This window comes from Petaurus breviceps, unplaced genomic scaffold (assembly GCF_028583685.1).
Source record: "Petaurus breviceps papuanus isolate PSGF00001 unplaced genomic scaffold, PetGlider_PUasm1.0 400, whole genome shotgun sequence".
In the NCBI taxonomy this organism is placed as follows: Eukaryota; Metazoa; Chordata; class Mammalia; order Diprotodontia; family Petauridae; genus Petaurus; species Petaurus breviceps.
Genome location: NW_027186316.1, coordinates 6,552,602 through 6,577,673, shown reverse-complemented (window position 1 = coordinate 6,577,673; position 25,072 = coordinate 6,552,602). Strand labels below are relative to the sequence as shown.

The window sequence follows — 25,072 nt, the reverse complement described above, 5'->3', positions numbered from 1 at the left end:
TGGGGTTAAGTGACTTGCCCAAGGTCACACAGCTAGTTTTTTTGTGTTAAGTGTCCGAGGCCGGATTTGAACTCAGGTCCTCCTGACTCCAGGGCCAGTGCTCTATTCACTGTTCCACCTCGCTGCCCCCTAGTAATAAGCTTTTGTAATTGGAGTCCATGTCTTTCCAAAGGTTTGAAAACATAGGACTATTAAGGGCATGGCTTTTAATGAAGTTAAGGATTTTTATAGCATTACAAAGCACAACATCTAACTTCGGTGATTTTTTTTTTTGGCTGAGTGCCTTCCAATGGATCATGCAGTGAGTAAAAGTGATATGTTCGTTGCCACCAGCTTTAACTTTTGCTACAAATCTAAAATTCTTGCCCATCATTGCTCTAGCATTGTCTGTCCAGACTCCCAACATAATTTTTCCACTGTAAACATTCACTTGTGAAAAAGTCATAGACTTTAAGATATATATCTTCCCCTCTTGTGTGCCCTTCCAAAGGGTGACAAAATAACAATTCCTCATGTATGCTTCCTTCATAAACATATCTTACATAAAGTAATAATTGTGCCATGTTAGAAATATAAGTTATTTCATCTAACTGAATTGAAAACTTTAGGCTGCCCGTAAGCCTGGTATTGGTCATTATTAATTTCATAAATTCTTTTGGAAACAGTATCATTTGGTAACGAAAATTTACAAATTTTATCCCCATACTCTTTCCCATGAACTATTTCTGACATTTTAATAGCAGCAGAAAGCACTAAATTTCCTGTCGCATAGGGTTTTTTAGTTTTTGAAGTTAAATAAGAAGTTTCCCAAGATGCAAGTAAATACTTTTCATTGACAGTAACAAATTTCTCAAAACATTATTTTTCTTTATTTGAAGATTTTAATAGTTATTCAGTATATTTCTTTGGTTTATTATAGTACTCTGCATGCTTGGTATTAAGATGTCATTTTTGTTTGACTGGTTTCATACTTTCCACAGTCAAAACTTCATTACAAATTAAGCATAGAGGTTTTCCCACACCATCATCATTATTAAAAGTAAATCCAGGGGTGGCTAGGTGGCACAGTGAATAGAGTACCAGTCCTGGATTCAGGACGACCTGAGTTTAAATCCGACCTCAGACACTTAACACAAAAATCTAGCCATGTGACCTTGGGCAAGTCACTTAACCCCAATTGCCCTATCTTCTCCCCTCCAAAAAGAAAAAGAAGTAAATCCATATTGCAGAAACAATTCAACATATTTTCTTTTTCTTGTCAATTTAGGTGTACTACAACCTGGTAGCAAAGACTCTGAGCATTGTCATCAGTATTTTTATTTCTTCTGTCTAAATTTAGCCATTTATTCACAACCAAAAAAAAATTTGTACTAAAATATAAGTAAACATTGCTAATAATTTCTCAAATAAGTACTAGCTTTAGTTTATGAAATTACACTTGTTTCTGCTTAATTTGAGGAATTGATGTTCACACTTACATATACATACAGTGGGGATGGCGGAGAAATATTATTGAAGGGCTTTTGTCTTGCTGCAGTTAAATATTTATATTTATATAAAAGAAGGAGATAACAGCAGTTTTTAAAATCAAACTTTCTAACACAATATAATCCAAAGATATACTAATTTGATACTTAGATGCTGAGGAATGACAGTATTAAAAGTCTTTATTTTCCTTAAACTAATGTTTCTCTAAGAGCAGAAAACTTTGTATGTATAGTAAAAACACTGCATTTCATTACATATAATAGTCTCGAATCTGAGCCAAGGTGTTTCTTGCAGCGTCCATAGGCATTGTGTTGTGTGATAGCAGGCACAGTACAAAATACATTATGTTGTGTGTTCAGAACCAAGGCTGTAATGAAGTTGCAAGTGGTGCCAGAAACATCTCAGATTCATTACGAGTTTACTTTGAATTAATTTTTGGTTGTTCATTCAGAAACCTTTTACTGTTGCCAAATTTTTTTCAACTCCCACATTCAGTTATGCAACTCCATATGGGGTCATGACCCACAGTTTAAGAAGTGCTCGCATGACCGTCCCTTTTCCGCCCACAGTTCCTACTGGACCAGAAGATATACAATAAATATTTATGACACTTTACCTTGACAAAGACCAGAAGTTTGCTTATGAAAGTGGGGTATTGTGAATTAGGATGGTTTTTTTTTGCATTCAAACTGTTTCTTGTGGAAGAAATCATGTAAAAGCAAACTCAAAATCTGCATTTTCAAAACTTGTGTTGGGGTAGAACTGACTATGTAATCAGTTTCATTTTGTGTGATGTTACATGGTACCGTTAGTGTCCAGCATCTGCCAGTTCTTTTCTCAAAGAAAGTATTCATGATATAAAGACATGAATCTTCTGTGTAGTTTACAAGTATTTCACCTCATTGCTTCTTCTTGATCCTTGGTTTTTGGTATTTTTCTCACCATCCTCACCTGTTCTTACCTTTGCAATGAAGGTATCAAGTATCAAAGAGTAGACTGGTTTAATTTCAAGGGTCTTATTGAGTTCTTCCTGGATTTATTCTACTTCTTTGTCCTCTGTACCCAATGTGGGTACATAAGATGCATGTGGGTACATAAGATACATAAGATTTCCATGATGGTCTTTTCTCAAATCCTTATCACAAAGTATGGCAATGCAAACTAGCCAGAAATCCCATTAAAGGGTTCTTCTTGCCTTTAGGCCTGCAACACCAATTTCTCCGATTCCTTCCTTTGCCTCTTCAGAGAGAACCTGTGTGCCATTCTCCATTTAGCTTCTACTTTTTTCTCTCTAATGGTTTTGTCTATGGCAGGAACGTCAAGAATGACATGATTTGTTTCCCCCAGTAGCACATCTGCTTGGTCATTGGACAAGAATCTTACATTTGGAGCACCAAAATCCAAGTTAAAATTCTAGATGGTCTAAAAACTATGTAATTATTAATACCCTTCATCCCTGTTTCTGCAACTGTCAATGCAGAAACAGAAGGGGAGGGTCATTTTTGCATTTAAAAAAAAATTTCCTCAATTGCTATGGCCAAAGAATTAATTACCAAGTAGCTTACCTGCTGGTAATGAGCCTCTCTCTATGCTGAGCTAGACTGGGTCTTGGAAATCAGCAGTGGTCTGTTACTCTTACTGTCCATAAAGGCTTTCCAGCATGGGCCCTGGAAGCTATGCTTCTCTTGATGCAATATAGTATGACAGTGGTATTCTTGGCTGCCTGATCAGCCTGTTGACTCAGCTTGGGATTTAAGTTCATTAAAACCTTAAGATCGTTTTCAGATGCACAACTATCTACCTGTGCTTCCTCTGTACTTTTTACTCGTCATTTAGCCCAGTTACATTTCATGTCATTGGATCTGGCTTACTCTTCTAGCCTATCAAAATGCTTGTTTTTCACACTGGCTAAAGGGAGTACCTTATGCTCTAAGTACCAGTGGGTCACCAATGGAGATTTGTGTTTTTCTTGTCCTTGCTACATGGGCTGTGTCCCAAAATGTGTACTTTCAGTTGATTCTGACAAATTGACCCATCACTGCTCTATGATCTAGCATGCGGTGGATTTTGGTGTATATTCCATGTGTATTTAGGAGGAATAAAGTATATTCTTTGCTTTCCCCATTCATTTTTGTCTGCCAGATGTATTCAGCATTGTACCTTCATTCTTGTCTATCTTTTTGTTGAAATTATATTCAGATAGGAGTATTCAAATCTCCTACAGTTATTCATGTTCTATCTCTTTCTTATAAGACTTTCAACTCTTTATAAATTTCACTGCTTCATTATTTGGGGAATGAATATTTTAAAATGATTATGTTCTCCTTTTGAATACTACCTTTTAAGCACAATTTCCTTATTTATACCTGTTAATACTTTCTGGTTTGAATTCCATTTTCACTCTCTGGACTGTCACACTGCTGTTCTTTAACCAACTTCATGCCACATCCTAGGGTGGATACCCTTTCTATTCTCCCTCCCTCCCCCTCAATTTCTAGCTCTGAAACCAGTAACCAAATCAACACTACCATTTCTTGAAAGTATGCAGCAATCATTTGCCCTATGGCTCCACTAAATACCCATGTGACTTCCCAATGTAGAACATCCCTCCCTTGGGGAACCACCACCACCACCCCCCCTGCGACTTGTTTTTCCCTGTCATTCACTTAAGGGTAAGAATGTATTTGTATCCACAATACATAACACAGTGTCTGGCACCTAGTGATTTATTTATTTATGTATTCCTTCATTCATTTCATTCATTCTGATCTCCTCAAACACTACTCTTGCTTTTCTTGAAGAAACTTTGTACATTTTAATCCCCAGGGGTGGGGAACCTGTGACCTCAAGGCCACATGTGACCTTCTAGGTCCTTGGGTGCGGCTTCGTGACACAGCAAATCCTTTTATTAAGAGGATTTGGTCTGTGGAGTTTGGATTCAGTCAAAGGGCCAGACTTGAGGACCCTGGCTCTAGTCTCTTGGACTAGGTGGCACAGTGGATAGAGCACTGGGCCTGGAATCAAAAAGACTTATCATCCTGAGTTCAAATCCAGCCTCAGACACTTCCTAGCTCTGTAATACTGGGCAAGTCACTTCACCCTGTTTGCCTCAGTTTCCTCATCTGGAAAATGAACTGGAGAAGGAAATGGCAAACCAATATCTTTGCCAAGAAAACCCCAAATGGGGTCACAAAGAATCCGACCTGATAGAAACAGCACAGTAACAACAACTAGTCTCTCAGCTGAAATCTGTGTCAGTGTTTTCTATGTTGAATGAAGATTGGGTAAGGGAACTGGGGATGATGGCCAAACGAACATGAAAAGTTAGAGGGAGATATGATAACTGTCTTCAAGCATTTGAAGGACTAGCATACAGAAGAGGAATTGGACTTTGTTCTGCTTGGCTCCGGGGATGGAACTGGGAGCAATAGATTGATGTTACAAAGAGGCAGGTGGAAGGAGACACTATGAGAGGTAGAGCTTTCTTTCTTCCTTCCTTTCTTTCTTTCTTTCTTTCTTTCTTTCTTTCTTTCTTTCTTTCTTTCTTTCTTTCTTTCTTTCTTTCTTTCTTTCTTTCTTTCTTTCTTTCTTTTCTTCCTTCCTTTCTCTCTTTTCTTTCTTCCTCTCTTTCTTTTCTTTCTCTCTCTTTTCTTCCTTTCTTCCTTCCTTTCTTTTTTTCCTTCCTTCCTTCCTTCTCTCTCTCTTCCTTCCTTCCTTCTTTCTTTCTTAAATTTTTATTCCACAAATTAACCTATTTATTGTTGGACTATAGACTACAAATATTTGATAAGAAGATCTTACTGGTGGTGGCTAGGTGGCTCAGTGAATAGAGCACCAGCCCTGGAGTCAGGAGGACCTGAGTTCAAATCTGCCCTCAGACACTTGATCACAGTTTTATAGGCATGTGACCTTGGGCAAGTTACTTAACCCTAATTTTCTTATCTTCCCCCTCCAAAAAAGCAAAAAATAAAAAAGATCTTACTGGTCTTTTACTTCCTTCAGTCTTCTGCTGGCAGATTTGACTGTGACTACAGAGGTGGTAGTATAGATCCCTACACCACCAGTTACTGTTTCCATACAGGATCCACAATACCACATATCCACAGCCCATCTCTTCCTTTTGGTCTTGCCATAGAAGGAATAGTATACTTGGCATGCTAGCTAATTTCAGTTTTCTTAACCATTTTTCTGAGGGATACACCATAACATGTTCCATATTTACCAACAATTCAGAACTTCTTTTAGCCATGTTGCCATGCTGCCAGTTGTGGGGCAGTAGCTCAGAGAGGGAAGTAGAGTTTTCTAAAAGGGAAAAGACCTGCTCCTGGAGGTTCTCCTTCATCATAGGTCCTCCTGCTGGGATTGGAAGTTCACCTTCGGGTTGGATTAGATCGCCTTCAGCTTCTCTTCCAACTCTGAAATGCACTTCCTCTAGTCAAATATTGTTGTATTCTGTTTTCTAATTCATTCCACAACCCAACTTCCCCTTTTAAAAAAGGATTTGTTGTTGCCTTTTGTTTTTTAAACCATAGTTCTCCCTTAATCTCCTCCCCTGCCTAAATCTTTGCTCATAGCAAAGAAAGACATGTACACAAAGCTGACACCAAGATCAGGTCTGACATTGTATACTTCCTTTCCATTGAGAGGAGAAAGGTATATATGTTTACTTCTAGTTTCTCCTGGATGGAGATTGTTGCTTGCTGTTCACTAGTGTTCTGCCTTATCTACATTATTATAGTCATTGTGTATATTATTTTCTTACTTCTGCTTTCTTTACTCTGAATCACTTCATACAGTGTATCTATGCATTGTTTCTATGTTTCTATGAATTCTTCATTTATTTTAAGTTATGACCCAATGATATTCCATTCATATAACACAAATTTGTTTAGCCATTCCCCCAGTTGAAGGGTACCCATTTTATTTCCAGTAGTGTTTGGTAATTTGTTTGCTTTGCTGCCATAAAGAATGTTGCTTTGAATATTTTGTTATATATAGCAGGGCTTCTTAAACTTTTTCCACTTGGGACCCCTTCAGCACTTTTTCAACTGTGGGTGGCGACCAGGGCTTTTCTTTCAGTCATTGACCTTCTTGGCAGATATATATATATATACACACACACCCAGTAGAGGTATTTCTGGATTAAAGGGTACGAACAGCTTAATGACTTTTCTTTCATAATTCCAAATTGATTTCCCAGAATGGTTGGACCAACTCTGAGCTCCACCAACAGTGTATTAGTGTACCTATCTTCTCACAGCCCTTCCAACATTGACTGTTTGTCATTACCACTCTCTCTTGTATTTGGAGTTAAGTCCATTTATACTTAGTGTTATTATGGTTAACTTGGTCTTCTTCCTTCAGTTCTTTCCTTGAATTATTATTTGGTTTTTCAGAAGGGAAAACAAATGTTTTTACTTGTCATTAAAGCAAATGATAGTTCTAAACAAGATTCATATACATTTTTAAAATGCACTGTCCAAGTCACTTTATGGTTTTTTGGGTTTGTTTTTGAGAGGAGGGAAGGCAAGGCAATTGGGTTAAGTGACTTGTCTAAGGTCACACAGCTAGTGTGTCAGGTGTCTGAGGCCAGATTTAACTCAGGTCCTCCTGACTCCAGGGCATTATTCACTGTACCACCTAACTGCCCCCAAGATTCATATATTTTATGCTATTAACAATTTGTTTCTCTAATTCTACCCCTTCCCCTGCCCGCCCACATACCCATTTAATAAAAATAGGAGCTTCACTTTCAGTTCACCTTACCCCCCCACACTCCATCTTCCATATTCTTTTTCTTCTCTATTTTGGATGATTAATCCAATACTATACTTAAATTAGATTAACAGTTAGTATATCTTAGTTTAAAGGTACATGTGTTATTCTAAGCACTTATCTCTCCCATTCCATTCATAAACCATAATTTATTCAGTTATCCTCCCATGGATGAGCACCCACTTCCCTATAAAAAGAGCTGCTCTAAATATTTTAGTATATATATATATATATATATATATATATATATATATATATATGTTTACCTTTCCTTTTGCCTATAACCTCTTTGGAGAATTATGCCCATTGGTGGTATCAATGGGTCAAAGTATGTGAACAGTTTACTTAGTGTCCTAACATAATTTCAAAGTGTTTTCCTGAACAACTGGACAAATTCAGATCTCCACTAACAATGTATTAACCATGCCTTTCAGGTTCTCTCATATTTTCTATCTCGCCTTTCATTATTTTTCTCTTTTTAAAAAAATTTCATTCACATAGCTTCAGTTCCTCCCCTGGGAATTTTTCATTGTTCCAAGTTCTTCTATTACCTTTCATGATCTCCTAAGTGTTAATTCTTCCTTGAATTATTGAAGCATGTCATTTATCCATTTGAGAATGTCCTTTGGGATAGCTCGAACTGTTCCCTTTTCTTTCTGCATTGCTACTGCTGCTTTTGGCATTTGATTCAGTGGATTTTTGAATTTTTAAAAAAATTGTCACCTCTTTTTTGGCTTATTAATTTCCTTTTGAGAGGGTAAATTTCCATTTTTTCTTATATAATTTGAAAACTATTTCCCTTATTTTGGATATTTTGTTTTTACAGGAGGTTATAAAGAAGCAAGCTATTCTATCCTTTCTCTGAAAGCCTCCTCTTCTCTGGGCTAAACATCCTGAGTTCTTTTAGCCATTATGCATAGTCCATGGCAGGGGAGTGGAAGGGAGAGGGAGAATGAAATTCCTTTCCCTACATTCCCTCCAATGGACATACTTTAATTTGTCACTGTACCTCTTAAGATGTGATATCAAGAATTAGATAGGCTACTCAAGACATGGTCAGATCTGGGCAGAGTCAAGACAACTGCCTCCATCTATTCTTCTTTAACATAGCCCACAATTCCCATTTGCTTTTTTTGGCTGCTGATCACACTATTAACTATGAATTTTTTTTATCTGAGCATAATCTTTTATCATTCCATCTTTCCCTCTGCCACACAAACCTTAGCCCTGTTCTTCCTCTGCCGAAAGTTCCAATCCCTCCACCTTTTATTTTTTTCCAAGGCAGTCACCTCCATATTGGCTACACTCACCTCCCTTCCCTATATTGACTCCTTGATGATTCAGTTCAACTCTATGCTGTCGTCCATACTAAAATCATTTGCCCCCTTGTTCTTTCCCTGGTCATGCCTTGTGTTACTCTCACCATCCACTACATCCACCATCCATTAAACCCCAATTTTGGATTACTCCCATCATCCACCACATGCTGCTGCACCTGTATCCACTTCCAATTTACTTTACTCTCCACTGGGTCCTCACTCAAACCTCCCATGGCACTGTTCCACTCTCCTACCTTCCCCACTCTCCAGCTCAGGACCTTCATTGAAAAAATTGAACCCATTCATTGAGAATTCCTTATGTCTTCCTCATACTGTCACCTACTTTCACTGTCTCTTCCTTCACTCCTGTCCCACATGAAGAGATGGACTTTTTTCTTTGCTAAGACCAACCACTCTACATGTATTCTTTATTCTATTATCAGCTTCTCTGTCATCCTCAGTCTTATAATTTTCACCTTCTCTTTGTTTATTAGCTATTTCCCTGATACCTTCAAACATACCCATCTTTCTCCCATCTTCAAATACTATCGCTTGATCCTACCATCTCTGCTAGCTGTCATCTATATCTATCTCTCATCCTTTTTGCAGCTAAACTTTAAAAAAATTGTGTATTTACTTTTAGTTTACAACATTCAGTTCTACAATCCCTTGTGCTCCAAATTTTCTCCTCCTCCCTCCTTCCCCGACCTCCATGGCGGCATGCAATCCAATACAGTTCTACAAATACCTTCACATTAAACATTAGTCAAGTTGTAAAGAAAGACTTAAAACCAACAGAGTGAACAATGAGAAAGAAGGAATGAAACAAAATGAAACTTAAAAGAGAGAGAGCAGGTAGTTTGCTTCAATCTGCATTCAGACTCCGCAGCTCTTTCTCTGGATGTGGATATAATCCCTTTCCATCATGAATCTTTTGGAGTTGTCTTCTAACCTTACATTGTTGAGAGGAACCCAGTCTATCAAAGTTAGTCTATGTATCTGTAATTGTGTGCAAAGTTCTCCTGGTTCTGCTCTCCTCACTCTCAGCTAAACTTCTTAAGACAGCCTTCTGCACTAGGCACCTTCACTTTCTGTCTTCTCACTCACTTCTAAAACCTCTACAATTTGACTTTTGACCTCATCATTCAACAAAAACTACTCTCTCTAGTGTTAGCATTGATCACTCAGTTGCCAAATCTAATGACCTTTTCTAATTCCTCATCCTTCCTGATTTCTTTGCAAGATTTGACACCATCAATTACTCTCTTCTGGATTCTGTCTCCTCACTAGATTATCATGACATTGTCTTTCTATTTCTCCTCCTACCTGTCTGACTACTTCTTAGTCTCTTTGTCTAATCTTTCTCAAGGTCATGGCCTCTAACTGGATGTATTCCAGGGCTCTGTCTTGGACCCTCTTCTCTTTTCCCTCTATACTACTCTACTTGGTGTTGTCATCAGTTCCTGTTGCTTCATCTATCTCTATTCAAATGATTCCCAGATCTCTATATGCATCCCTCATCTCTCCTGAGCTCTTGTCTCTCATTACCAGTTTTTACCATTTTACACATCTCAAGCTGGCTGTCCCATAGGTATCTCAAACTCAACATATCCAAAACAGAGCTCATTATTTTCCCCCTACCCTTCCTCTCTTCCCTTTTAAAAACAATGACTTTTCAGGGGCGGCCAGGTGGCTCAGCGAGTAAGAGTACCGGCTCCAGTGTCGGGATGACATGGGGATCAAATCTGGGCTCAGATACTTAGCACCACACCCAGAAATAACTGGCTGTGTAACCTTGAGCAAGTTACTTAACCCCAATTGCTTAAAAAATAAATAAAAAATAAAAACAATTACTTTTTTTTCGTTTAACAAAAATGTTTTTTCTCTCCTGCTCATCTTCCCCCTCCTCTCATTGGAAAAAAATAAATGGTAAAAAATATCTAATCAAGTAACAAAAATATCTAGCGAAGGGAAATAAAATCCTGTAGTGGCTATGTCCAGACATATATTTCAGTCTGTACCTTGAGTCTACCACTTCTCTGTCAGGAGATATGTTTCATCATGGGTCCTCTGGTTGGTCATTACATTGATCAGAATTTTTAAGTCTTTCAAAGTTGTTTGTCTTTATGATGTCCCTCTTATTATATAAATTGTTCTCTTGGGTTTTTGTTCTCTTCATTTTGTATTAATTCATACAAGTCTTCCCAGATTTCTTTTAAGCCATGCCCTTCATCATTTCTTACACTTCAGTAGTGTTCTGTACATTCATACACCATAATTTGTTTGGCCATTCCCCAAGTGATAGGCATCTCCTCATTTTCCAGTTCTTTGCCACTATTAAAAAAAAGAAAAAGAACTGTTATGATTTTTGTATATATGGGTCCTTTTCTTCTTTCTTTGATATTTTTCGGGTAAGGCCTAGTAGTGGTGGTGGTGGCGGCTGCTGTTGTTGTTTCAAACACCATCATTATCATCATCACCACCACCACCAGATCAAAGGCTATGCAAAGTTTAGTAGCTTTGGAAAATGACTACACTCGTGGCTGTACCAACAGTGCATTCATATGCCTGTTTTCCCGCACCCTCTCCAGCAATGGTCCTTTTTTTGGTCAGCTTTGCCAGTCTGACAATGAGGTGGAACTTCAGGGTTGCTTTATTTGTTGTGGGAAAGTTATTCTTCATTATAAGCCCATATCCTTTGCCTCCTGGAGTGTTGTATTCCAGACTCTTGGCACATCTAGAGTGGTGGCCGCTAAATCATGTTTGATGTTTATTGTGGTTCCTTAATACTTGAACTCTTTCTTTTACCTGGGAGCTCTGGATTTTGTCTATAATGTTCCAGGGGGTTTTCATTGGGGTTTCTTTTAGGAAATGACTGATGTATTCTTTCTATTTCCCTTTTGCCCTCTGTTTGTAAGATAGCTAGGCAGTTTTCTTTTATAATTTCTGGAAATATGATTTCTAGGCCCTTTTTTTAATCTTGGCTTTCAGGTAGTCAAATGATCTCTAAATAATCTCTCCTTGGTGTGTTTTCCATATCAGTTGTTTTTCCTATGAGATACCTTACATTTTCTATTTTTATTTTCTTATCCTATTTTTATTTTAAATTCTACTTTTTCAGTCTTTTGACTTTGTTTTAATATTTTTGGTTCTCATGGAGCCTGGCTTCTACTTGATCCATTCAATTTTTAGGGAGTTTGATGCTTGGGCAAGCTTTTGTACTTCTTGCATCAAGCTATTACTTCTCTTTTCAATTCTTTCTTCCATAGTTCTCTTTTTTCCATTTTTTCCCTTTAGTGCTGTCATTTCATTTATAAAAACTTTTTTTAACTTTTTAAAAATACTCTTGTTTCATGTCTTCTAGGAACTCTGTGAATCTGTGCCCAAGCTGTGTTTTTCTTTGAGGGTTTGCTTGTAGCTATTTTAGAATTATTTTTTTCTCCTGGGTTTGTTTCTTGAGCATCTCTGTCACCATAATAGTGTTTTACAATATTCTTCTTCTTTTTTTGCCTAGTACCTCTGGGAACTTCTGGAGGGAGTGTCTAGGTTGGTTTTGTTTTTGTTTTCTTGGGGTATTGAGTGTTGGATTATTCCCGGCTCTTAGGACAGCTCAGGCTGGGATGCTCCCAGAGTTGAATGATCCAGAACAGAATCTGATGGCTGCCCCATTGGTCTGAGCTCTTCAAGTTCTTGACCTGGATTTGGGTCTGAGCAACAGGCTTGTGCATTTTCCACCTTTGGAGTTTCAGTAGGTTGCTGCTGGACTCAGCCCCTATCAGCCAGTGGGAAAGCTCTGTTTATCCAAAAAGATCTGTAGGCTCCCTTTTGGTATGGGATTTCTGCCCTGATTATTCCTCTACAGGCTTCAGGCTGGGCTAGAACTGAGTTGGAACTGAGACCTTGCTGTGCTCCTGGGGGGGGGGGGGTCCAAGTCTTCATGCTTCTGAATTTGCTCCTCTCACTCACTCACTCAGTATATAGTGTAGGGCTTATGACCACTTCTTACCCTAAAATGCCACTCCTAGGCAGTGGTTCCTTCCTCAGGCCTCCCTGGATCTGTCACTTGGAACTGGTTAGTGAGTAACAAAGATGCCAGTTTAGCACCTGTTTTCACAGCCTGCGTGAGGTCATAGTGCCCTCATATGGGTGTGGGACCTCATCTTGTCTCAGTGCATATCCTCCGTTGTTCTGAGTGCATACTCCTGGCCAGACCCTGTCCCTCATGTCCCTAGACCTCTGACTGTCTTCCTATGCCCACCTATGCTGGAAGAATGACTCACTGTGACCTTTTATTTGATTTCTTGGTCAAGATTCAGTCTAATGTGTTTCCTAGATCTGTTAAGAAGAGAGTGGTTTGGTTTTTGTTTTTGTTTTTGTTTTTGTAGCTTACTCTATTTCTTCCTGCTACTTCCCCCTCCTGGTTCTGCTCCCTCTTCATACATTTTAAACATTTCCAGTGCCTTTGGCTGATCCTCATATGATATGGACTCAAGGCCCTTTACCATCTTGGTTGCTCTCCTCTGATTGGTAAACCCTCCAGCTTAATGAACAGTGTCTGTGTTAAACTGGAGGGCCCACAGTACTCCACATGTGGTCTGATCAGGGCCAAGTATAGAGGAATCATTCCTAGAAGCTAGGTCTTATTCCTATACCTTATATAAGGTATATACACCTAGTCCTTATTCTGGGCCTTTTGGGCTGCCACATCACACCACTGATTCATATTTTCAATCCACTAACCCCCCAGATCTTTTTCAGAAAAAGTGTTGTACAAATTGCCTTTCCTTTTCTGATTCTTGCAAAACTTTTTTTTTTTAACCCAATCATAATGCTTTGTGGGTAGCTAGATGGCACATGGATAGAGTGCTGGGCCTGGAGTCAGGAAGACTCATCTTCTTAAATTCAAATCTGGCCTCAGACACTTCCTAGCTGTGTGATCCTGGGCAAATCATTTCACCCTGTTTGCCTCAGTTTCCTCATCTGTAAAAATGAGCCAGAGAAGGAAATGGCAAACCACTCCAGTATCTGTGCCAAGAAAACCCCAAATGGGGTCACGGAGAGTCAGACACGACTGAAAAATGACTGAACAACAACAAAAAAGACCATGTTTATCTCTATTGAATTTCACCTAAGTAGATTTAGCCTAGTGCTCTAGCCTGTCACAATCCATTTTGGATCCAGACTTTGTCATCTAGCATATTAACTGTGTGGTGCGGCGGTAAGAGTCCTGGATTCAGAGTTAGGGGACCTAAGTTCAGATCCTCACATTGCCACTACTTGTGGTCTTGGGCAAGTCATTTGTCCTCTCTGGGCCTCAGTTTCCCCATTCATAAAGTAAAAGTATTGGACTCAGTAGATGCAGACTTGTAAGGTCTCTTCCATTTTTAAATCTATGATCCTCTGATCTCCACCATTAATGAGCATGTCATCAATGCCTTGATTCAGGTCATTGTTTGAAGTCTTAAATGTTAGCTCAAGGTCAAACATAGCTCCTTAGAGAATTCTTCTGGAGACTTCCTGCCAAATTGTCGAGAAGAACAATATCTACAGTCACTCCAGCCATACGAATGAAAAGAGCCCCCAAAGGAAGCTGGCCTGGGAGTAATTGAAAAGCCAATAATGGTCCCAGAGAACAGATAATGAAACCTATTACTTTCCTTTGAGGAGTGAGGCCGGGACTTCAAGGGCAGAATGTCGCATGCACATAACGTTATCGACATAGTCCCAGTATCAGTTGTCTTAGCTTATCTTTTTCTTTGTTATAAGGGAGGCTTCAGTCCCCAGGGTGGCGGGGGCAGCACGTACCCCAAAATGACCCTGATGTTAAAAATACAAGGTGTCAATAAAATGTTTTTTTGAAGTAATGGACAGGTAAGTGAGATTGTCACTCACATTTGCCATCAGTCCCCTTATTCTTTGTTCCCATTCCCTACTATAATCTCTCAGCTGTTGTCTTCATCCTCTTTCAAAGCTTGCTTGAAATATCACTTTTTCCAAGAAACCTCTTTGGTAGGTGAAAATTGAAAACCTGTGAAAAACCTGTTTTAAAATGGATTACTCTTGTAAAGTTTGGTCTAGAATGCTTACTCTGAGGGAAAAACTTGGACCCACCAAAGTAAAACACTCACAAAATGACAGAAGAAAAGGATGCATTTGTCTTGTCTCATTGGATTTGTATCATCTTATTGGTAGAATGGGCAAAGGACTCTGGCTCTGGAGCTGCATTCAAAACCTACTTCTGATGGATGAGACAGCCTGGGGCAAGTCACTTCTCTTCTGTAAAATGGGGTGATTGGGTGAGATGACCTCTAAGGTCCCTTCCAATTCTGGATCTCTGATCCTTAGAATCATATGGGTATTTGGAGGGAAGGAAGCATTGGAAAAAAGCATAAGATTTGGATGGTGTGGGGTCTGGGGAGGAGATTTGAGCTTGATCATAATATGAAAAAATCCACTGAGGAAAAAGGCAGGAATAACCTGAGAGTTATAGCAGTGATTATCAGAGACTGGTCTGACTAGCATAGTTTATTTTTGTTGGAGAATGACTCAAGATAAGATTGTATTGGTAAGGCCAAGCCAGTCAACTAAGAGTTCTGGATTCTTGGCTGATGCATTTGGACTTAACTGTTAACAGACTTCCCTCCCTTCACGCCCCCATTTCTGTACTGTTCTCCTTAGCCAAGATTTTACCACCTTTACACAATTACTTGTATGTCACAGTGATTATGAAATGGGCTTGTAACTGGTATGATATTGTGAGATTTGGGTAATTGAGCCTGAGTTACTCCTGCTGAAATGTGATTTCCTCAAGAGTTCTACTCATAATACTACTATGGCATCATAGTAGAAATGTAGTAGACTTAATTTCTTTTGATGAGGACTCCCTGGGCTGGAAATGGAAATACTTGACTCAAAAATAACATTGTTTCATCTTTTGTTTTTGTTTGGCTTTTTAGACTATCCCTATGATTTTATTGGTCTGGGGAGGCCCCCCTCTGCCTGCAGAGATCATCTATCAGTAGTATATTCTAGTCTTAGAAAAGCTGCCCAGAGTCCCACAGCCAGTGGATGGCAGAGGCCTGGTCTTTCTGCCTCAGAGGCTGGCTTTCTACCATCTACTTCGCATGGTCTCTCTCATGCTTCTCATAGGAAGTGATTTTTATTTTATCCATTTTTTTTATAAAAATCCTAATTTCACACATCTCTCCATTGCCACAGGCCTTCTGGTTGGGACACTTGATTCAGTCTTAGACTCAACAGCTAAAGTGGCTCCATTCCGCATCCTCCACCAGACACCAGGTTCTCAGGTTTATTGGTCCATTGCATGTGGTAAGTGGGGCTTTGAGAATGTATTTTTCCATTTTAAATGAAGAGGACTAAAAATGTGTTTGTTTGGACCCATCATTTCTGTCTTCCAGTTGTCTGGCTCGTGCTATGAAAACCCATCTGTTACCATGCTGGGATATAATAGTAAGATTTTCTGTTATTGTATTTTTGACAAAAATGACATAATACTTTTCTCTTTTTTCACCCCTCACCCCAAGTTCCCATCTCTTATGGAGGGCAGTCCTTTAGCAGTACAGATTCTAGCCATGCCTTGCTAGCCCCTCTTTCAAACCTAGTCAGTCAGTCAATAAATATTAAGCACCTCCTATCAGGCATTGTGCTAAAAAGAGGCAAAAGACAATGTGCCTAACCTGGAGGAGCACCCAGTCTAATAAGGCAGATAGCATACCAACAACTATGTATAAACAAGCCATAGATAGGAAATAATTAAGAGGGGTTGGGAAAAGCTTCCTGTAAAAGATGAGATTTTAGTTGGGACTTACAAGGAACCAGGAAAATCAGTCCTTCTACCTTTATTACTTCCTCCTGCTATCCTTCTGTACCTTTCTGGGTGTGGCCCTGTGCAAGATAAGGATCCTAACCCAGAAGTTCTTCCTCCTTCCCCACCCCAATAATCCACACACTGACAACCTAACATTGTCTGTTAGTCAAAAGCATTTATTAAGCACCCACTGTGTGCCAGGCCATGTGCTGAGCACTGAGGACAAAAAAAAGCAAAAGACAGTCCGTGACCTCAAGGGGCTCATGATCTAATGGTAGAAACAACAAGCAAACAAATTCTGTACAAATCGGCTATAGACAGGATGGATAGGAAGTAATCAAAAGAGGGCAGGCGCTGGAATTGGAGTTGACATGTGAACCTGCCAGATGAACCTCTTTTACCTGTTCACTTAACTTTAGAGTGTGTGTGAGTGTGTGAGTATGTGTATGTGTGAGAGTGAGTGTGTGTGTATGTGTGAGTGTGTGTGTGTGAGTATGTGAGTGTGTGTATGTATGACTGTGTGTGTATGTGTGAGTGTGTGTGTGAGAGTATGTGAGAGTGTGTGTATGTATGACTGTGTGTATGTGTGAGAGTGTGTGAGTATGTGTAAGAGTGTGTGTGAGTGTATGTGAGAGTGTGTGTATGTATGAGTATGTGTATGTGTAAGAGTGTGTATGAGTGAGTGTGTGTGTGAGTGTATGAGAGTGTGACTGTGCATATGTGAGAATGTGTGTGAGTATGAGAGTATGTGTGTGTGTGTGTGTGAGTGTGAGTGTGTGATGCCCTGGAGATATATGATGAACTGTATAGCAGGGGAAAATGTTCGCCAGGGTTTTTAGCTAACAGTATTCAGATGTTTGCTTTGAAATCCAAACCACAATGACTGCTTGTCACTTAGTTTTTATGCCATTGTAATATTGGTCTAATTAGATTCTGAGATTCTACCTTCCCTTTTAAAAATCGAATGTGAGACTCCTTTGTTTTCTTTTGTGAGTAGGTGTTCTTTCTCAAGCTGCACATGACCTATGGATTTCTGCAGTTCATATATGTAGATGAAGAATGTATAAGTTACATGGAGACAAATATGCCCCTTGTTTTGGGGCTTGCTGTTTCATTCTTCAGTGTGACTAGCAAATTGCTTCCTTTCTGATTCTTTTTTAAATCCAATGCTGCATCTGGCCTCTGTGGTCACAAGCCTGCTGATGTGAAGGGCACATGTCATTTCCAGCCTAATGGATGAATTGGTAACAAAGGTTTAACATCTGTCCGTATAGAAATCTATCTTCTTTGGACTTTTTTTTTTCTGAAAAAGAAACTCGTACATTACGTACTCTGAATAAACTGGAGTCAAAGAGGCATAGGGCCCATTGACTGAGTGGCATTATTCTTCTTTCTAAAAAGCCAGAGATGAGCATGCCCAGGAAGCCCCCTTCAGCTTTGAAGTGGCAGTCATAACAGACTGTCCTAACAGGTTTGGGGAATGCCTTTTATGGATATCTATTATGTGTATGCTTTACCCTTTTAAAAAATGCAAGATTCTTCAAGGGAAAAAAGTGAGACTTGCCAGGATTGATTTTCACATGCGTCAGAATGCTCCTAAACTGAACTTGGAGAACCAGGGGCTATAGCGCTGTACTGACGGAGAAGGTGATAGATGGGCCCTGTTGCTTAATGGACAACTTTATTTAGGATCTGATTGCAACAGCTGGTTCCTCTATGTGTCTATGTGTATTATGGGTCCCATTGCCACTGTTAAGTATTACAAATAGGAACCCCCCTCCATCTGTGGGGAGGCAGACCTCATTTCAGCATAAGAAACAACTATATCATCAAATTGCATAAAGCTATTATTGCTTGCCACATTTCCATTGTTCTTTGAAGAATTCTTTGTTTCCACAGCTCTAATCTGGAATCAATAGAGAGGAAGAGACCTCCCCCCAAATATTACTTCTTATCAGTTACTGCTGGAAATAGAAATGTGAGCTGACATTCTCTGTTGATGTATCTACATTTAATGCATTCTCCTTCATAATAAGTGCGGATATCTTAAGGAGTGCTTCATGCCCCCCCCAACTCCCCTTGTTTTGTTCAGATCCCCAGCTCTCACTGCTCTCCCACTTCTGCCTGAGAAACTGTTTCATCCAAAGACACCTACTTAGTAGAGAGGAAAAAACAAACCAAACCAAACCCTTACCGTCAAGGAGCTGAGCTATACAAGACTCCAGTAATTGCTTTTCGAAAATATAATAGGGACATCAGAGCTTGGCAGCTGTATTAGGTAGAAACCATGTGTTTGGCTGTGGGTGGGTGTGTGTGGGCGGCTGTTATGTGTGGGTGTATGTTAAAGTTGCTCTATGAACATGCCAGATTAACCCGTTCTAGCCAGTCACCTGGCTTTGCTTTGAGACAGCATGTCCCAGAGATATAAGAAGTGTGTGTATGCCTACACATATTGTAAATATGTACACACTTAAACACACACAAAGGCATGTTATAAATATACAGGTCCAAAGGCACATTGTAAGTTCATACACATGGGTGTGTTGTAAAAATGGGCACACATAACCTTAGTGGCAATTTGTGCACATACATACATAGACATAGACATGTGTATGCATATATAGGCACATTGTAAACATACAGGCACGTTAATGCCTATTACAAATGTATATCTGGGCACATTTGTGTACGTTATAAGCATATGGGTTTACTTGGGCATGTTGTAAACATAGGTGTATTATAAATATGGGCATATAGGAGTAGTGGAAATGTACAGGCACACTCGTGCACATAAATGGGCATACTTGTCCATATTTAAACATGCAAACACACTTGTGAATGTTTTAAATATGTAGGCACACATAGGCACATTGTAAATATGTACTTATGGGAGCAGCTAGGTGGCGCTGCATTGGATAGAGCGCTGGACCTGGAGTCAGGAAGACTCATCTTCCTGCATTCAAATCTGGCCTTAGACACTTCCTAGCTATGTGACCCTGGGCAATTTCCTCATCTGTCAAATGAGCTGGAGAAGGAAATGGCATACCAGTCCAGGATCTTTGTCAAGAAAATGCTGAAAAGGAGTTGCAAAGAGTTGAACACAACTGAAAATGAGAAAATTAAAGAGACTGATCTGCTATAGACCCCTAGATTTATAACTGAGAAGACCCTCAGAGACTGTGCCATCAACCTCTCTCCCCCTTCCTGTTACCGAGGCCTAGAAAGCAAAAGTGACTGCTGTGAGATTCCCTTTTAGGCACTCAGGACTTGAGGTATCAGGGCCCTTAAAGGCCTTGGAATCCATCCCCCTCCTGTTACCAAGGAGGAAACAGAGGGCTAGTGAGGTTAAGGGACCGATATGAGATGACCCATAAGCTGGATTCATAAGGGACAAGGCCCTCAGAGACTGGAGTCCAATTTCCTCCTGTTATAAGGGAGGAAATGGAGGCCAGGGAGCTGAAAGGATGAGGGTGAGAGAATTCCTAGGATTCCAGATTCATAGATGACAGGGCCTTCAGAGACTGGACAGTCTAACCCCTTCCTCTTACTGAGAAGGAAACTGAGGCCAGGGACCTGAAGGGATTTACCCATGGTTACATATAGCTAATAGCATTTACATAATGATTTAAGGTGCTTAAAGAGTCCATTATATTTATTGTTTCACTTGATCCTCACAGCAAACCTGGGAGAGAGGTGCCATTATTATCCCCATTTTTTAAGTTGAGTAAACTCAGGTTGTGAGAAGTTAAGTGACTTGGCCAGGAGCTTTTAGTACCTTTTTTTGGTAAGTATCTGCAGCAGGATTTGAACTCAGGTTTTCCTGAATCCTACTATGTCAATTAGCTGCCTAAATTACTGTTGTTTTATCCTACATATAAAACAATAGATCTAGGGTTGGAAGGGACCTCAGAGGTCAATCAAGTCCAACGTCTTCACTTTATAGGGGAGGATACTGAGGCCCAGAGAAGGGAAGGGACTTACTTAAGGTCACATAGAAAATCCCTGATTTGGAGCTGGAAGGGCCTTAGAGACCATCTAATCCAAGTCCCTTGTTGTGTACATTCAGGGAGTTTAAATGACTTACTCAGGGCTACACAGGTGGTGTCAGAAGCAGGATTTGAATCCAGATGGTCTTCCCTTTGTAAAAGGGGGAAAAACAATTAAGCCAACCACTATGCACAGATCTTGGTGTCTGAAAGCAGATCCATACCCGGGGTCCTCTTCCTTTTCATGAAAGGAGGCAGGTGCATTCATTCCCTCTTCTCCTGAGCCAAGATTTGTCATTCTAATAGCCTGGCATTCATTTTTTGTTCTTTCATTTACATAGTCATAGTCATTGTGTATGTTGTTTTCCTTTTTCTGCAGACTTTCCTCTGTATCATTTCCTACTCCTGGTAGTAAAGATCTAGAAACAAAATATGTACCTGTTAGGGGAGAATTCCTAAACAAATTGTGACCCACAGCTATAATGGAATATTATTGCTCCAAAAGACTTAACAAATACGTGGAGTTAGGAGAAGCATGGAGAGAGGGCAGACTCTGAGAAACATCCAAAGTAAATGGCTATTACTATAATAAAGATGACAACTCTCCCAATAAATGATTTCATGTCACATCAGTCACAATACATTGGTATTTAGATAAATTATAACATTAGATAAGTTAATAAAGCTCATATGAAAGAAGAGCAAAAGGACAAGACTGTCCAGGGAAATTGAGGTTTCTCCCTCAAAAGGAAGAGGAACTGGCACTGATCTCTCAAATTATTTACAAATCAGTAATCACAAAAACTGTTGTACTGGGTAGGAATTTTTAAAAGATCAGTGGAACAGATGGGGTAATCATAATCAAGAACCAGATATACACAGTGCACTAACATTTTATAAAGCTAAGGTCACAAAACATTGGGAAATGAAATGTGATTTGACAAAACCTAATGACAACATTGGAAAACAGTTTGGCAAAAATAGTAGACCCACATTTCATACCCCATAATAAATTTTAAATAGCTCAGTGATTTAAACATTGAAGAAATCATCTTAAAATGACAGGATAATGGAATGTTATATCTTTTAACTGTGGAGAAGTTTAAAAATTAGACATTTATGATTTAGAGGGAATTATACAGGACAAGATAGTTGGAATTTAGTTATATAAAATCAAGCATCTATACAACAAAAAGAAATGTATCCGGAGTGAAAAGGAAAGAAATGGAGTAGGGGAAAAAAATCTTTGCAGTAATGTCACTTTAGAAGGCCTGACTCAAGTATATAAGAATAAAAAACATTTGGATGGCTTGGTGGCACAGTGGACAGAGCAATGGCCCTGGAGTCTGGAGGACCTGAGTTCAAATCCAGCCTCAGACACTTAACACACAAAAAAACTAGCCATGTGGCCTTGGGCAAGTCACTTAACCCCAATTGCCCTACCTTCCCCCCTCATCCCCCCAAAAGAATAAAAAACATTCTCTAATACATCAATGACTAAAAGATAAGACCAGACAGTTCTCAAAAAAGGAAAAGTTATCAGTAACCATATGATTCAAATTCTCTAGTAATCAGGGGCGGCTAGGTGGCGCAGTGAGTAAAGCACCGGCCCAGAGTCAGGAGGACCCGAGTTCGGTTCCAGCCTCAGACACTTAACACCCACACAAAAAAACTACCTGTGTAACCTTGGGCAAGTTACTTAACCCCAATTGCCCTCCTAAATAAATAAGTGAATGAATGAATAAATAAATAAATATTTTTTAAAAATTCTCTAGTAATCATAGGACCCTTAGAGACACCTAGCCCAACCTATAGTTGAACAAGAATTCTCTCTTCTCTCCCTCTCCCTGCTTCTCCCTCTCTCTCCCTGTTTCCCCCCCTCCCTCCCTTCCTTCCTTCTTCCCACACCCCTCTGACATGTGGTCAAGTCTTTGCTGGATGGCCTCCACTGAGAAGCAACCCATTAACTCTTGAAACAGCTCACTCCACTTTGGGACAATTCTTAATTTTGGAAAGTTTTTCCATATATTTAATTGATAGCTCAATCTCTGTACCTTCTACCTGTTGCTTCTATCAGTACCCCCTAAGAAATGTCAGTTACTCAGAGAAATGCAAATCCTAAGAAGTCTGAGATTGCACAGGAACAATCTTGAGAGGGAAGGGACCCTAAACTTAGTATTCCATTTCCCATCTCTATGATTTGGTATAAGCTGCTCCCCATATCTGGAATGTATTCCTTCTTAGTCCCAGTGCCAGAGTCTTTTTCTTCTTTTAAAGGGCCAACTTAAGTCCCAGGTACCATCTCTTCTATGAAGTTTTCCCAATTAGTGTAGTAGATAGATGCTGGGCTTGGAGTCCCCAAGTCCTAACTTCAAATCTAGCCTTAAGACACTTGTTAACTTGTGTGATCCTGGCAAGTCACAAAACCTCTAGTCACCTCAGTTTCCACATCTATAAAATGGGAATAATAATAGCACCTACCTAACAGGCCTGTTGTGAGGATAAAATGAGGTAATACTTGTAAATCCCTTAGAGCATTTTGTAAATGCTAGCTATTAGCATTTATATTATATTGTATTATATTATATATAATATTAGCTAGCTATTATTATATGCATTATTCCCAAATTTCATCATTTTTTTGTGTTCTCTCCAAATTACCTCCCATTGACTTATCTATGTAGATATTGTATCCCTAAGTAGTTGTCAGCTGCCGGAGAACATCTTTTATATCCCAAGCACCAAGAGTGTGATAGATGCTTCATAATGTTAATTGAATCTACATGAAAACCAGCCCCTACTTAACCAAGAATGCAGGAAGTGGTTGTCTGGGCCTTTGCTTGAAAATTCCAAGTCAGGGGGAACCTGCCTCCTGAGGCAACCTATTCCACTTTTGCAGAGCTCTAAGAAGACTTTACTTACATTAAAAATTTTTGCAACTTCTCCCTAAAGTTTAATCCCTGTATCTCTCTGTAGTTTAATACATTCCCCTTCCATGTGGCAACCTTTTAGGTGTTTGAAGACTGTTATTATCCTCCTTCCCCTTCCCATCATCTTTTCTGTCAGTTGAAAGTCACAAACTCATTCAACAGGTCATTACATGGCCTGGTCTCAAGGCCCCTTAAGATCCTGTTGGCTTTGAAAGACTTCAGGATTCTGTGGAGATTGAGGGGATACCCATCAATTGGGCAATGGCTGAACAAGTTGTGATATATGATTGTAATGGAATACTATTGTGCCATAAGAAATGATGAGCAGGATGATTTCAGAAAAGATGACCTAGATGAATTGATGCAAAGTGAAGTGAGCAGAACCAGGAGAACATTGTACACAATAATAGCACTATTGTATGATGATCAACTGAATGAATTAGCTATTCTCAGCAATACAATGATCTAAGATAATTCTGAAGTTCTTTAGGATGAAAAATGCTATCCACCTCTAGAGAAAAAACTGATGGAGTCCGAATGCAGATTGAAGCATGCTATTTTTCACTTTCTTTAGCTTTTTCATGTTTCTTTTTTGCTCTGTTTTTTTAACAGCACTACTAACTTAGAAATTTGTTTTGCATGATTGCACTTATGTAACCTATGTCAAATTGCTTACATTCTCAGGGAAGGACAAGGGGAAGAAGTAAGGGAAGAAGAGAATTTGGATTCAGAATTTTTTAAAGTGGATACTAAAAATTGCATTTATATATTATTGGGAAAAAATATTATTAAAAAAAGACTTTAGGCTTCTGATCACTGCAGAGATAACATCCAAAAGACTAAAGATGAAATATGCCCCTCACCTCTTCCCAGAGAGGTGATAAATTTAAAATACAGGGAGTACCATACATTTTTTAAAAATTATGGCCAGTGTGGGAATTTATTTTGCTGGACTCCGCGTGTTCATAACGAGGGTTTTCTTTTCTTTTTTTGTTTGGTTGGGGTGGGAGTAGGAGTGACATTATAAGTGCACATAAATGAATGAATATTTTTATTTGTTTTTTAAGCATCTTGGTTGTTTTCCTCTGGCATTCTCCAACTTGTTAGTGTCCCTCCTAAAATCTGGTGTCTAGAACTGTTCACAGTCCTTCAGGTGTGTCCTGACCAGGGCAGGATGCAGCATGATTTTCCTTTCCTGGCCTTTCTAGTCCTGAACACCATGCCTACCTTATTGCATCCTAAAGTTATATTAGTTTTTAGTTTTTTGCTTTTTGGAGGGCATTTGGGGTTAAGTGACTTGCCCAAGGTCACACAGCTAGTTTTTTGTGTTAAATGTCTGAGGCTGGATTTGAACTCAGGTCCTCCTGATTCCAGGTTGTATTAGTTTTTGTAGGTACTTTTTCACATGGTTGACTCATCCAGCTTAAATCCCTAATTAATTGCTGCTGCTGCAGCATGACATTTTAGATGTTTTTGCAAATAAAAGAAAATCGATCAATTGTTTAATATCAACATTACCTAGCAAATACTGCATGGCAATAAGTATAACATTGACAAAATAAGCACAATATTCCTATCACATGAATGTACTAGCTTCTAAAGACATTAGATCTCTCACTCATAAAGAATTCCACAAAACCAGATGTTCTTTTTGGAGGCACATGTCTTCTGACTCTCCCATAGTATCACAACTTAAGCATTCAATCATGCTTCTATTCCTCATGGCAAAGAATACTGAAATGTGAG

The 25,072-nt window shown here is 39.3% G+C and overlaps 2 protein-coding genes across 2 annotated transcripts in view; one reads left to right on the top strand and one right to left on the bottom strand.

Moving 5' to 3' along the window:
• The window catches only part of TBC1D8B (TBC1 domain family member 8B), a 116,705-nt gene that overhangs the window by 21,964 nt on the left and 69,669 nt on the right, over positions 1-25,072 (top strand). The window contains exon 2 of the mRNA XM_069100471.1: positions 15,801-15,911. Coding sequence (XP_068956572.1) covers positions 15,801-15,911 — 111 coding nt within the window. The remainder of the gene's footprint in view (positions 1-15,800; positions 15,912-25,072) is intronic.
• LOC138171013 (NTF2-related export protein 2-like) overlaps positions 1-25,072 on the bottom strand; it is a 296,615-nt gene that overhangs the window by 240,510 nt on the left and 31,033 nt on the right. The gene's annotated exons all lie outside the window — the stretch shown is intronic.